This window comes from Melopsittacus undulatus, chromosome 4 (assembly GCF_012275295.1).
Source record: "Melopsittacus undulatus isolate bMelUnd1 chromosome 4, bMelUnd1.mat.Z, whole genome shotgun sequence".
Classification (NCBI taxonomy): Eukaryota; Metazoa; Chordata; class Aves; order Psittaciformes; family Psittaculidae; genus Melopsittacus; species Melopsittacus undulatus.
Genome location: NC_047530.1, coordinates 109,883,852 through 109,900,025, shown reverse-complemented (window position 1 = coordinate 109,900,025; position 16,174 = coordinate 109,883,852). Strand labels below are relative to the sequence as shown.

At 43.1% G+C, this 16,174-nt stretch overlaps 1 protein-coding gene across 2 annotated transcripts in view; it reads right to left on the bottom strand.

Annotated features, from left to right (window-relative positions):
- DOCK1 (dedicator of cytokinesis 1) overlaps positions 1-16,174 on the bottom strand; it is a 367,459-nt gene that overhangs the window by 196,517 nt on the left and 154,768 nt on the right. For both annotated transcript variants that reach the window (XM_034061789.1, XM_034061790.1), the window contains exon 28: positions 6,138-6,239. In XM_034061789.1, the coding sequence (XP_033917680.1) occupies positions 6,138-6,239 (102 nt within the window). The remainder of the gene's footprint in view (positions 1-6,137; positions 6,240-16,174) is intronic.

Here is a 16,174-nt window from a genome sequence, read left to right as displayed (position 1 = left end):
GTTCTATTAAGCTGTTTTTCCTGGCTCAGAAACTCACAGTGGGTGGGATGCAGGGAGCTGCAGAGATCCTGAGGACACAACATCAGGATCAATATGAACTTCCAGACCCCCCAGCTCTCCTGTGTGCACAGCAGAAGGATTGCTTTGGGATGCTTTGCATCCCACCTGTTGGTACCCAAGGAGATACCCAGGCCAAAGAGGGGCCCACACAGCATCACCACCCATGGCAAGGGGATGGAACTTGAGTTTTAAGATTCCTTGCAACCCTTCTGTGATTCTATGAAACGCTGCTCATGGTTAAAGACAAGTTATCACTGTGTAAAGCAAAACCCACCCCAGACACACTCCACTAGAGCAGTGAAATGTGTCTTTATTGCAGAGATCAAACTGCAGCCTTCACTGCTCTCTTTTCCTGTATTTCAGTGGCAGAGTTACATCATTTCCAATCAGCAGTTGCATATTTTGCTGCCCAAGCACTGCACAGCACTTCATTTGAGCACATGCTTTTGTACAGCAGCAGGTAACGGGTGATTTTCTTACTGATGCTGCTTCACAGCTCAGTTATTGAACTGTTAGTGGAAGTGGCACCATGGGAAGGGTCATCGCCTACCCAAGAGGGCAGACTGGAGCTCACTGTGCTCTTCTTTCCCCTTAATATTTGATGAGTACAGATGTAGACTTTCCTGATTTCTCAAAGCAAACTCTGCCTTACGCTTTATCTGTCACTGGTTTCAGCAGCTGAGCCTCTGCACACTCTGCTGATCAAGATGCAAGGGCTGGTGGATGAATTTCCATAGCCTCTGTGGATGATTTGTGCTCAGTACTGACCCTGGAGGTCCTGCCGTGTAGGATGTGCCCTACTTTGCTGATTCAGCTCTACATTTTAATCTAGTGATACTTACATTTTAATAATCCAACTTCCACACAGGTACTTTAAATAATGCTCTATAACAACTGAGTTAATTATTAATCAAATAAAAAGCTTCTGGGGCTTCCCTGAATTGTACATATTCATAATATTGCTCTCTTCCATTTTATCTTTCACAGAACCATGGAATGGTTTGGGTTGGAAGGGACCTTAAAGCTCATCCAGTTCCAACCCCCCTGCCATGGGCAGGGACACCTCACACTAAACCATGGCACCCAAGGCTTCATCCAACCTGGCCTTGAGCACTGCCAGGGATGGGGCAGCTACAGCTTCTCTGGGCACCCTGTGCCAGCGCCTCAGCACCCTCACAGGGAGGAATTGCACTAAAGGGGCAAGGGCTGCAGCTCCTCATTTCCTTGTAACTACAAACACAAACCCTATTTAATATCCCAGGGAAACAAAATTCACAACAGATATGACATCTTCACTATTCCCATCCAATCATGGAAAGGAATCAGGGTAACCTCAGCCTTGTAACTGGGTAGACGGTGAGTGATAAGGCTTATACAATTCCATCTGCCCATGACTGCTGAGCATCACCCCCTTACACACCTGTATCACTATTTATGTTTCTCACAACCTGGACTTCAAAGAGGTTCCTCAATGAATTTTCACATTTAATAAAAATAGTTAGATGAAAACATGCAGGAACTTGATATGGAAAAACTTTAGGCCAAGTTGATGTATTTCAGCTTTGCTGAGTCCCCAGGAACAGCAATCAGAACTCAAATACTCTCAGTTGCAGCTCTTCAGGACAAGAGCTTAACCTTTGCTGAGGTCATACCGTTGTGAATGGCTCTGGGTGGGCTCCTCTGTGGGGTCCCACACCATGGGGCGTTCCCCATGACTCTCAACATAACATCACCCAAAGAAGAGGCTGTTTAAGCTATGCAATCACCCGCTCACATCAGCCGTGAGTCATTAAAGGATGCACAATGGTCACATTAAACCCCAGAGTCTGGGACTGCAAAATATTAAAGGGGGGAAGAAAACAGAGGTGCAGAAAATGGTGATCGAAACCACTCCATGGAGTCTCTCTTCCTCCCTACGTCACTGACCCTAGGATCTTGTCTTGAATGCCTTCAGAGAGGAATGCTTCCAAGATGCTCCCCATGGCAGAACATCAACGTATATAGTTTTGTCAACCAATACCATGTATTTCTCAACTGAATATAAATTTCACTGAGTAGAAAGGGGAGAGAGATCAGTTAGTCCCAGAAATAACCTCATTGATCTCAGATGATGTTTTATCTCAGGATGACGGTACACTTGACAGTAAGAAACTCCTCTTTGAACAGAAATACCTTAATGAACCTAAGCAATGTGTTCTGCAGAGGGATACAGGACTGGTTTTATTGCATTCCATCTCATCTTTTCTAAGATTTGTGAGGCCAAATAAGACTATTATTATAATCTAAACCTGACATCTACATAAAACAGGCCATAAAGTTTCCCCTAGCAGCTCCAGCACAGGGCTTATAACTTCTGGTTGAGCGAGAGCACATGCAGAAGAGATTTAAGGGTCCCCAATGGTGAAGATGCAACCATGGCTTCACTTAAGTTCTCCCTCTGCCTTATAATTTGGTTTACTAAAAGTCTATTAATTATTCTTTGCATTATCTAGTTTCAGTCCTAAATCACTGCATCTTAATGTCTTTGTGATTCAACTCAAAACCCTGTCATTGGAGATGCAGTTGTCACCTCCATATATAGGGAAATTGGGTTTAAATGAAAACACTTCTGGATCTAAGCTTTAATGGTTGAGCCAAGCAGCACTGGCTTAAAAGTTATTGGACTAAGAGGAAATGGAAAAAGCATGAAAAGTTAAATGAAGAAGCAGAGAAAGGTTCTTGTCCAGCCCAACCATATTTACCAAGGATTATACACTACAGCACAGTTCATCCTACCACTGAAGACTGAAGAAAACAGAAGCTCTAAGAGAGGAACATGAGGTGGCCTTGGCAGTGCTGGGGAACGGTTGGACTTGATGATGTTAAAGGTCCTTTCCAACCTGGGTGATTCTAGGATTCAATGAGCAGACTCAAGCCATAGCACTGACAAAGGTAAAAGGGGCAGTGCCCCTGGGAGAGCTTCATGGGGCATCAGTTCCCGTGGTGAAACATAGAATAGTGAACAAGATGAGGACTTCAAGAGTGAGACCTCATCTGTGAAGAAATACTTGTGAAAACAGTAACTCCTTCCTCTGATTCTTACTGGAAATGAGAATGCAAACTGGGTGGTGTCTTCATCCTGTTCTCCTAAATGATGACTCAGTGTTATTTGTGTTTAAAACCCGGAAAATTCATTTACTCACTCTATTTTCATCACAGGTTTAATAACCACTGCCCTCCACACCTTCACTTATTTATACCCTAATGTAGCTTAAGGTACCATTTTATACCATTAACATATAATCCATTTAATATTCTACCAGCTTACTATGTACTTCAGCTTCCATTAACATATTATCACTTAATCAACAATATTAGAACATTTTAAAGGTACATTTTCATTAGAGATATACAAAGCATTACAGCAACTGACCACATTTGGATTAGCACATCTGCTAACACCAACAACCATCAAGCGGTCAAACTGTACACACGCTGATGGAAAATATGATTTTAACAGTCCAGAGCAATTCCAGCAACACAAGCCAAGAACAGGCAGAAAGGGAGCAATATACAGAGAGTCAAGACAAGAGTAAGAAGTGATTCTTCATGTGTCCCGGTGCCCGGCATGCACATAAATCAAACTCTTAAAACCCAGCTATTATAAATAGGCCACTTGCCAAATTTCAACTACATAATTACTCCCTTGTTTTGACCTACAGAAACAACTTCCAGCTAATTTAGACAGAAAAAAACAAGACTTTCAAGTAAACATTTATATTGCCATTTGTAACCATCACGCGTTGCCTGAGCAGCATTTTGCTCTCTGCATCTTTTCATAGAATCACAGAATCATCCAGGTTGGAAGAGCCCTTTCAGCTCCTCCAGTCCAACCATTCCCCAGCATTGCCAAAGCCAGCACTAACCCACGGCACTGAGCACCTCATCTACCCAGGGTGTGAACACTACCAGAGATGGTGATTCCTCAAACTGCCCTGGGCAGCCTGTTCCAAAGCCTTGCACATTGTCTGCATTCCAGCTGGGATAAGTTGGTTTTCTTCCCAGTAGCTGATGCAGTGCTGTGTTTAGGCTTTAGTCTGGGAACAGCGCTGACAACACACTGATGTTTTAGTTGTTGCTCAATAGCGTTTAAGTCTCTCACACTCTGACAGTGAGGAGGGGCACAAGAAGACAGGAGGAAGCAGAGACAGGACACCTGACCCAAACAAACCAAAGGGATATTCCATTCCATAGCACATCATGCCCAGTATAGAAATCTGGGGGAGATGGCTGGGAGCCACTGATCACTGCCTGGAGTGTCAGTCAGTGGGTGATGAGCAATTGCATTGTACATCACTTGTGACTCTTGGGTTTTATTCTTCTCTTTTCTTGTTATCTCCTATTATTATCATTATTATCAGTTTCTTATTATATTATTACAATGTATGTTATATATAATTAATATATATATTATTATTTTACTTTATTTCCATTATTAAACTGTTCTCATCTCAACACAAGGGTTTTACCTTTTCCTAGTTCTCCTCATCCCACTAGGAAGTGTGTTGCATGGTACTTGTTTGCTGGCTGGAGTTAAACCATGACACATGTTTAAGAGCAAACTGGTGTTACCTTTATTCCATGTAAAGATCTGCAACAAATCTGCATTTTCTAGAGCCAAATAGTGTGAAGCACTTTAAAAGTACAGAAATATTTTGCTTGATTAACCTTAATACTAATGCCTTTTCTGTATGCTAAGCCATTATTTTCACTCTGCTAGTTGCATTTAGCTTGGGAATGTTTTGTTATCAGTTGAAAACCAGGTGTCCATGCATGTAAGCACTCTGAGATCCCAAAGCAGACCACTGGGTAGTGATCCTTTCAATGTAGTGATGCCCACCTGCAGTCCTTAGTGAGACTTTGTCTTCACTCTCTTAAACCATCAGCTTTCTACTTAGTAATGGCAGATCAGGTACAAATGCCAGTACCAAAATCAGGCCAGGTTGAACAGGGCTTGAAGCAAGCTGCTCTAGTGGAAGGTGTCCCTGACTGTGACAAGGGGTTGGAGCTGGATGAGATTTAATGTCCCTTCCAGTCCAAACCAGTCTGGGATGCTATGATTCTATGAAACAGACTGAGCACCAGAGGCTCTAGCATCAAACTGGCATGTGGCAAAGAGCTCAGATCTTGCACAAGATCAGCAGAAGAGCAAGAATTAAACACACAAAAACAAATCAAGAAGTCCAAACATAAATTACACTGAGGAAGACCCTGGGTTTTATACCACTGGGTTTGAAAGGAAGAAGGGAACCTAAACAAAGACCACCCTTTAGACTAAAACACAGCTGAAAGCTGCCTAAGGCATCTCAGAATCCCCAGCACAAGGTGGGTAATACAATAAACAGCTGTTCAGGCTTCAGGTCACCCACTAAGTGATGGATCTTGGCCAACAAGTATGGTTGCTACCTCTCATCCTGCACTTGCCATATGGCAATGAGAGTTTCAGGTCATTACAGACTTATCTTCTTAGCTATAAACTCTCTTCTATTATGCTCTAATTAAGTTGTGCTGTTGGCTTAGTTAGGCTACCAAACGACTCTGGGAAGACAAATTTCGATGATTATTGCTCATTTAACAACTAAGGGCATCCTTAAGGTTAAAATGTTTTGTATGAAATTTAAAGCGAGCACATCGGTAAGTAAAAGCAATTGAAACAAATGAAATCGGGACATCTGGAAGATTTAACACTGAAAGTTCCTTTGCCCAAGAAAGCTTTTTGTGGTTTTTTCCTGCTTTCCTTAAACCAATCACATTTTTAGTAATGGCTCAGCATTATTTCCTAATGCTTTCTTCTAATTGTGTTAAATCCACTGTTTCAGTGCTTGCTTGTGAAAACAGTGAACAGCTCCAGCATGGCATGAAGGCTCCTTTTGTCCTTTGCCAATGCAGATAGTGTATAAATCACAGTGCTTTACTATTTTATATCAAATCTGTGACCTTGACCATTCTCTTTGCATTTCACAAGTGGACTTAACAAAAGGGATCAGGCAAAAAGCACAACCACAAGCTTCTGAATACATAAACCACGTTCAACTTACCACAACATCTGACCTCATCTTCCCAAAAGTCTTGATTAAATGAGCATAGTGATAGTCCTCCATTTGCCTTAAAATGGCAGTCATGCACGCAACAAAGCTCCCCTGTCAAACAGAAAAGTACAAAGAAATCAATTCTTTTAGATAGGGCAATATAATACTTGTTATCAAAGCAGAATATCGCTGGAGAGCACTGGATAATAGAGTGGATGTAATCCTAGCATTTAAATTCATTAATGGATATGCACAGTGCTGTCAAGAAAACAAAGAAGTGTCTTGAAAAGCTTCTATTTCCAATTTCCTGGGTTTACCACCATCTCCACTGAAGATTTTGCAACAGAAAAGCTATTCCGGAGTTAAAGGCTTTGGAAGGTGATAATCACAACTCGTGTATCCCACAATACCAGGATTTGCATTTGGGAAGTCAATACCCTGCTCAAGAAGGAAATCGCTTAAGTTTTGATTCCATTGAGTGGTATTTTCAGATCCTCTGATGCTCAACAAAGCAAACCCAAACCAAGTAAGCTCCGTAAGACCAGAGCAGCAGTCCCAAACATATCCCTCAATCCATGCAAAAGGCAAAAAGTGACCCCCGTAGGTTTAATCACTCCTTATGGTACATGAAAGTATCATAGTAACAAACCAAACTCACTTCTGTGACTATTAGCCATCCCAATCCCATAAATCACTTCTGCTCTTCTTACTATCTGCTAAAGGCCTATTGACTGATATAGTAACATAATGGTAATAGTGTCCACACCTCTTCTGGTCTTGAACGAAGTAGATAACGCTGGAAAACCCAGCAGAAGTGATCAGAAACTAAACGATTCTGTACATGGGTTATAAAGCTGTGCATTTCCCTTTCTGTACCACCTTTATGGTTATTCTATGCCATGCTCAGCCTTGCAGAACGCTCAGGAATTTTCCTTCCAAGCAAACCACAGTCTTTATCATTACATTTATAAGATCTACATTACTTTCAATTCATAACATTTCTTTCTACATCAGTCCAAGCAAGTGTGATCAAACACTAAATGACACAAGTTTATCCCTTTATGTCTTATGAGCCCTCTTACTTACAGCCTAATCCCCAAACCTCCACTAGATAAGGATTCATTGAATTTGCTTTTCTCCAATGTAATGGAGTTTAGAGCTGAACTCCTACAGAGCTGATGCTGTCCATGCAAGAGTATTGTATTTTCCACATGATGCAAAAGTACCTGAAGAGAGCTCTTAAGCACGTGCACATGGCATGAATATGAAAGGGGAAAGGTACCTGAGCTGCTGTTCCATGACATCAAAAGAACTTTATACCAGACTAAGACAAGAAGAAGCTGCACAAAGGCAATGTTTACCACTCTGAAATGGAAATCAGTTGAGATCATCTCAGAAAGTTAATTGTCAAAGCACTGTATAATAAGCACTCTACATAACAGATACTGTAAAAGGTCCCATGTCTGCACAGAAATATTCCATAGCCCATATTAAGTCCTCTTTTCCCTAATGATGTCATCAATCAAAGTGATGCTTCATTGCTAGCCAGACTTATAAATATTTCAGATTGGCTGCTTAAGCCCAGGCTGTGGATGTAATTCAGTCCATCACTTCACATAAGGCTCTGTAGCTGGTTCATAAACACTAAGGGGAGCTGAAGATGAACTTTGTTTGCTCGTGGTACCTTTTCATAGATGCTCAACCAAATACTCTGTAAAGTCTGCTGCTTTGCAAACACAAAAACATGTCTTCAATGGCCTTCACATATCATTAAATCCCAGACTGGGTTGTGTTGGAATGGCCCTAAAAGCTCATCCAGCTCCAACCCCTGCCACGGGCAGGGACCCGTTCCACTGGAGCAGCTGATCCAAGCCCCTGTGTCCAACCTGGCCTTGAACACTGCCAGGGATGGGGCAGCCACAGCTTCTCTGGGCACCCTGTGCCAGCGCCTCAGCACCCTCACAGGGAACAGCTTCTCCCTTATATCTAATACATAAACACATCAAACCCACATTTGCAAACCCAGCCCTCTCCAGCAGCCCAGCAGTCAACATACAGCCTCTGCTTCCTGTGACAAAGTAGTTTCTGTAAGTGGTTAATAGCTTTGGTTGTATTTCTGTGTTTATCTACCCACTTGGTGAGTCATTTAAGTTAATATACACAGCTGCAGCCGTCAAAAGATGAATTTCATATCTGAGCAAATTATCATGGCAACCCTGCATGTGAAAAAAACAACGTGGAACAACTGTTAAAACTTACAAATGTGTTTTATATTCATTTTTAGTTATAGAAACAGCTAGAGATATGGATGAATTTGATTGCCATATTCCTTGCATCTATGGTGGCCCTTCTCCCCTCCTCTGTCTGCTCATACACTGCTCGCTTCAGCTCCAGCATCCCTATCTCCTGCCAAGGCAACACAACCCTCCCCTTGGAGCCACACAGCAATTTAAGGGGGAGCTGCTATGCCTGTCCCCATAAACCTGGAAGAAGATGAGTCACCGAAGAGAGGGATAATTACAGCAGAGTGTCTTCTTAATTAGCATGGTGAGAATTGGGATGGAAACAGGGAAGTTTAATGTGGGGTGGTTGAGCACGGCTGCCACGTGCGAGCGTGGAAGTGAAAATATGAGAAGATGAAAGCTTCATAAAAACCTGCAATGGGTTTTGGGGAGAAAAAAAGGAATACAGGGAAATAAATGAGCTTAGCAAATGGAAATGGAACAGGAACGTGAGGGGATTCTGTAACGTTTAGGTGAGGTGCTGGCACAGGGTGCCCAGAGAAGCTGTGGCTGCCCCATCCCTGGCAGTGCTCAAGGCCAGGTTGGACACAGGGGCTTGGAGCAGCTGCTCCAGTGGAAGGGGTCCCTGCCAGTGGCAGGGGTTGGAACTGGATGAGCTTTAAGGTCCCTTCCAACACAAACCAGGCTGGGATTCTGGGATTTAAGTTTTAGTTCAAGAAAATGACAGAAACTTGATGAATGCCATGTCAGCTTCTGGCAAGCCTTGGAAGTGGTGCTGAGCAGAATGGGTCAGGGTCATTGACCAGTTAATCAACACTTTTTCCCTCTTTACCTGCATAAAACAATGATTCATAGAATCACAGAATGGTTCGAGTTGGAAAGGACCTTAAGATCATCCAGTTCCAACCCCTGCCATGGGCTGGGACACCTCACACTAAACCATGGCACCCAAGCCCCTGTGTCCAACCTGGCCTTGAACACTGCCAGGGATGGGGCATTCACAACTTCTCTGGGCACCCTGTGCCAGCGCCTCAGCACCCTCACAGGGAACAGCTTCTGCCTTAGATCCAACCTAACTTCCCCTGTTTCAGTTTGAACCCATCACTCGTCCTATCACTACAGTCCCTAATGAAGAACCCTTCTCCAGCATCCTTGTAGACTCCAATTCATGCTCTTAGTATTATCTTGATAACAAGCCCGCTTCCTTCCTTTGATGCAATATTGTTCCTTCAAGCCAACACTGTGCTACACACACAGACGTCCCTGCTACAACATTTATCTTCAGTTTCCCACCTACCAAAGACTGTTCAAGCTCCTGATGCTTAGAGAAACCTGTTTAATATTAGGAAAAAGTCCACTATCAGTCCTCTGTTTGCTTTCCATCATTCTAAGTATTCGATGATTCTATGATTCTTTGCACTTAGTGAGCTATCCTTTGTAGCCAGTGTGCTCTTAATTCCAATGCTAGTAAAACCATGCAATTCTTTATAGGCAATATTTGTACTGTAGGTGCCTTTAATACACTCTATTAACTATTTAGCAATAGCTACCAACAGCATTAAATTTTAATCTGAAGTTGATTTTGAATCTCGAGCTGGCTTTGGAGGTAACTGTCATCTGCTGCAGGGTACCACTGCAAGCAATACAGGGGGAAAAGTATCCCATTCCCTCAAAGACATCAATTCCAACTGGAATTGCAGGAGTAATTGCAAGCCTATGTGTATACAGCAAGTACTGCAAGGGCAACACTGAGGTCCTGCCATTGCCCTGAGCAATTATTAGCTATTAATTCAGTGAAACGGTGCCAAGGTTTAGAGTGAAAGCCCTTCACGTCCTTCCTTACTTGCAAAGCTCAGAAATGAAGTAGTCACACAGTGAATAAGATAATTACTCCACATCATGCTAGAGAAGAGCATTTAATGCACTTTGGAAGCAGCTTAATGCAATTCATTTCTCTCCTGCCCATAAGCAGAGGTGCTGGATTTGTTATTTCTTTGCAAACAAGGTACACTGAGGCAAGCAGGAATTCGGTATTCCCAAAGCAAAAGCATAGGATCCAGGACATCTGAAACTCTGTCAGAAGGGAAGCCTGCTCTAGTGGAAGGCATCCCTGTTGCAGGGGGGTGGAACTGGATGAGCTTTGTGGTCCTTTCCAACAGAAACCAGTCTGGGATTCTATGATTCCTATACAATACAATCCCGAAGGAAAAGTTGAAGAAGCCCATGAATGCTGAGAAAGTGCCTATTTCCTTAAATGATCTTTACAATAAGATAATAAATGTTCAACTGGCCCTTTAACAGGTATGGGCAGGGAAATTTTAATATCAAATCATCCACACCAGTAATACTAACACTGAATCCCAGTGAGAATTCCCGGCAGGAGAGACACCACACGCCAAGGATTTTCTCCCTGAGGGGTAAAACATCCTATTTGAACCAGTCTTGTCCTTCTTCTTCCAGGGGAATCTCTACATTGGAAACATCAAGCTTTTTATGTAGTGAGAAAACCGAAGAGAAACCAAAACTCCACTAAGTTAAGAGATACTTTATCCTAATGCCTCTATTACCATGATCAGGAAGAGATGGAAGAAGCCTGAGTTACATTTATTTTCCAATAACAATTTCTTTTCATGGCCTTAAAAGGGGTAACTAAATAAATGATAAATTATATTTCTAATATAATACTTATATATATATATATACACATTTTAATATATATTTTTATATAAATTGGATGGATTGATAAATAAATAATGGAAAAAACCCACAAAGCCAAACACTGATAAACATATAGAATGAGCTTCTCAATACATTTCGACTTTTAGAGTGTTTTCATACAATTTACTTGTTGAAAATGATTTAAATCCCTCACAATTGCAGTTGGTAAGGACAGAAAAATGAAGTTTTCTCGTTGTTTACAGCACATATTTTACATACATTAGCAACAAATGAAGGAATAAAAATGAGTTGTTATTTCTAGAAGGCACAAATGAAAGCATCACCACTTATGGGCTCACAAGATAAAAATCCAGCTTTAAAATGCCCCAAATCTCAATGCTTTGGTATCTGCAGTTAGAGCACTGACTGCCACATAAGCTTGTGCTGCAGGATGAGTGACCTCACTGCTATGGGTAAAATCCAATGTGTCTGCAGCCTTTGCTCACTTAAGCATAATATGGAAGATATCATGACATTCCAACGTGGGTAAGGCAGAGGATGTCCAAGCATTTCTTGTTCTAGAGAAAACTTTATGTTGTATAATATACAGTGATCCCGCAGCACATAGGCCTCACCTGGAGTACTGGGTCCAAGTCTGGGCTCCCCTGTACAAGAGAGACATGGAGCTCCTGGAGCAAGGGCAGCGAAGGCCTATGAGAATGATGATGGGGCTGGAGCATCTCCTGTGAGGAAAGGCTGAGGAAGGTGAGCCTGTTCATCCTGGAGAGGAGAAGGCTCCAGGGGATCTGATCAATGTATATATGTATCTGAAGAGAGGGTATCAAGAGGATGGGGCCAGACTCTTCTCTGTGATGCCAGGTGATGGGACAAGAGGCAATGGGCATAAACTAAGCACTGAGCATTGGAACAGTTTGCCCAGAGAGGTTGCAGAATCTCCCTTCCTGGATATACTCAAGAGCCATCAGGACACAGTCCTGAGCCATGTGCTCTGGGTAACCTTACTTGAGTAGGAAGGTTGAACTAGGTGAACTCCATTGGTCCCTTCCAGCCTCAACCGTTCTATGATTAGCTGGTTGAAATGCACCAACATAGGCTCCTGGTCACATCGCTGTATGCGATGGTCAAAGTACATGAACGTTAAGACCCAACCCTGAATATGCCCAAACCAGGAATGGGGATTGCTCTATATGAAGCTAATTCAGCTCCCCAGGAGCATACTGCCCAATTTCTGCCTGAAAATGGGGCTTTTCTGGGCACTGGAGAAAGCACCTTGCCCAAGCAGCATCCTCTAGCCAGTGCATGGAGGATGGGAGTCACAATCACTGCATCCTAACAGTTCACACAGCACTTAATGAGAGTTACACACAGATTCGCTAAGCCTCCACCAGCAGCATCTACCTGTGCTGTCATACAAATAAGTGTAGGAAGAGCAAACCGACCCAAGCAGAACAGTCCTAAAGATACATATATAGAGAAACGTCTTCTATGGGTACAGCAGCAGAACATAAACAAGTGCAAAGTGTTAACATTTATCACTTCTTTCCTTAGTGAATGCATGCAACTGACAATTTCCTTAGGCCAAATCCTGCCTTTCTCCAAGTGAATGGAGGGGATAAAACATGAGTCTTACTCCTCTGATAATCAGAAGTTAGCATGTGCAATAACACGAGTGATGAACCTTTGGGGTGTTTTCCCTGTTGCCACAAACATTAGCATTGTGCTTTAGGCAAATCAAGATCACTAAGGGGTTTTTCTGTTCTCAATACTCCTGGATAAGATGTGCCATCTCCTGTACCCTACCTGATTTAAGCAGCTCAGCACTCATTGAGGTTGACCTGATTCAGTGTGGGCCCATTCAGAATGCATAAGTTTATAGGTGAAAATTAGCCTCCTTAGACATGCAGGTCTTGTTTCACCTCAAACCATATTTTCCACATCCAGATTTGATCCCTGACAGTTCAATCTCTATCAATCAATAGAAAACTTGTTTTAAAAGGAAATCCGTAAGAGGACTTTGATGCTGATTGCTACACCCTGGCCAGCTGAGCCACACTGCTTCCAAAAGCAGGAAAAAATGGAAAAAGAGCTGATTTTCATGAAAAGAGCACAAAGTGTAAGGAAATTTTCCATTTTCATAGGTGGGGCATGGAAGAAGAGCATTTAGCACTGGGAAAATGGTTATGGCTACACAAGGAACATCATAGAATCACAGAATCATAGAATAGTTTGGGTTGGAAAGGACCTCAAGATCATCCAGTTCAAACCCCCATACCATGGGTTGGGACACCTCACACTCAACCATGGCACCCAAAGCTTCATCCAACCTGGCCTTGAACACTGCCAGGGATGGAGCATTCACAACCTCCCTGGGCAACCCATTCCAGTGCCTCAGCATCCTCACAGTAAAGAATTTCTTCCTTATATCCAGTCTAAACCTCTGCTGTTTAAGTTTGAACCCATCACCCCTTGTCCTATCACTACAGTCCCTAATGAATAGTCCCTCCCCAGCATCCCTGTAGGCCCCCTTCAGACACTGGAAGCTGCTCTGAGGTTTCCACGCAGCCTTCTCTTCTCCAGGCTGAACAGCCCCAACTTTCTCAGCCTGTCTCCATACAGGAGCTGCTCCAGCCCCTGATCATCCTCGTGGCATCCTCTGGACTTGTTCCAACAGTTCCATGTCCTTTTTATGTTGAGGACACCAGAACTGCACACAATGCTCCAGGTGAGGTCTCAGGAGGGCAGAGCAGAGGGGCAGGATCACCTCCTTTGACCTGCAAAGAGTAATAAAATAGCCCCATAGCTCTGAATAGAGGGAATTCTCTCTGGCAAGAAGAGCCAAAAGGATCTTCACAGAGATCAAAACCAGGACCCAAGATCACGATAGCCCCACTGAAATTCATTCTGTAAAAGGCTTATTAAGCAGGAACCTGATGCTTTGCACAATGAGAAGATGCACAGTGTTCCTAGTTTGAGACGGCTTTGTATTAACTTTCATAGAAAGCAAGCAAAAAATTAATGTGACATTTTAACACCACCATTTATCATTTTTCTAAGGCTCTTTTTCAAAGGAACCCATTTCAACCAAAACTGCTTCACTTTACAAAGCTCTCTACAATCTCGGTATTAAACAGTATGCCCTCCAATTCAAGTCTTTGTGCTTAAGATATCCGAAGGTCAGTCCATTTCCTTTTGGTTTCCTAAATGCAATTGCCTTTCCCCACCTTATTTCACTGAAAATCTAGAGAGCTGCCCTCAATAAACCTCTTTCAGTTATGTTGGTCGACTCTTCCATCAATATTAACAATAAAATGATAAATATGAGTAATAAAAACCTGAAAACAATGGTATTTAAGGATACATGAAGTACTTAAACAGTAAAATAAGTAAGGAAAGGCTGTGCAAAATAGGGGTTGAAGGAATTTTGCACACACACAGCAGTGAATATGGGACTGGAACAATTCTGGTATTAGAATTACTTACTGTTATTGTAATTATCACTGATTGGGACTCAAAGCCTTTCCTCCCATTCATGTGATACCAGCACACATTGGGAAGGGCAAGGAAGGAGATGCAGAACAAACAAGAGCCGCTCCATCCCTCCATCAGTCCCTTTTTGAGGAATGGTTTCCACAGAGCCCCACACAGAGGAGCAACCTCAGAGTAAGGCTTTAGAGATGCAAATCCACAGCAAAGTGGAGGGTTGTGCATTGACATTTTCACACCATCTATGAAGACCCAGGACTATGGAGTGGTATTGGTTGGTTGAAGGTTCACACACTGTGCCCAGACACATTTAATGGTGCTTTGTCAGCTTTGCTGCTACTCTTGCAGCTACTCCCCAGAGTAATTTAGGTGGTAACACAACTCAGGTTCCCATCAACAGCAACCAGCAGCCACTTCCCTGCTCACAGCCAGAGCTTTTAACCCCTGCTACAGTGCACACTGCCTCCTTACCCATGCACAGGTGCTTTTGGGGGGTGCAGAAAGAGGCGGTGAGCACCTCAAGGTATCCCTTCCCATAGGACCATTCGAGCATCCTCCTTCCCATAGGTTCCTCTTAGCTTCAACCTCCACTCCTCTGGTAAAAACAAACCCCTGTTCTGATCCTCCTCCTGGACAAGTCAATGCACTTTGATAGAAAATCATGGGATGGTTTGTGTTAGAAGGGACCTTAAAGCTCCTCCAGCTCCAACCCCTGCCATGGGCAGGGACCCCTTCCACTGGAGCAGCTGCTCCAAGCCTATCTCCATTGTAAACCTGCATCCTGGAAACCTCAGCTGTCCAATTTAAGTGCCAATGCCATTAACTGGTACTTAGGTAGGGTTTGGTGTCAAACTAAGTGAATAGATGTATTCATAAACACACACATTCATTTGGTCTTCAAAACTCTTTCAGTGTTTGGGGAATTACTGACACAAAAGCACTTCACTATGGCCTCCACATCCTCTGTCCCAAGCACCAAAGAGAGACAGATCCAAACCAGCAACCCACAGGAACGGGTGCACACGCACATGCAAAACAGAGCAAAATCATCTTGGCCCAGGCTTAACACGGGAATAATGTAGTTCCTGATGCTGATATGAACCACAAACTGACTGCTTTCCTAGACCCAAAGACTTTCTTCTTGTTTTAGATTTCCTAATACAAAATGATGTCCTACTTCCTTCACAACGTTAGTTAGGAAGCTAATTTAACTATAATCATTATTATCATCTGCTGAAGCACTCTCCAAATGAAGGACGTATCTGGTGTAGTGCTGAGTGTTAGATAAATGACAAAGGAAAAAAGCTGAACTTTCTGTAGAGCAAACAGAAGTCACCAAAGAGCTAAAATAAAAAGGAAGTTAGAGGGTAATAATAGGATACTGTAAATAAGGAGAGAATTTGGGGGTATTGGGTAAAGAGAAGCTCCCCATGACTCAGCCTTAGGGTGCACTTGAGCCCAGAACCCCCCCGTGTGCTGGGCTGCACCCCCAGAGCGTGAGCAGCAGCTCAGGGAGGGGATCCTGCCCCTCTGCTGTGCTCTGTGAGACCCCCCCTGCAGCCCTGATCCAGCTCTGGGGCAGCAGCACAAGAGGGACCTGAAGCTGTTGGAGCGAGGCCAGAGGAGGCCATGGAGCTGCTG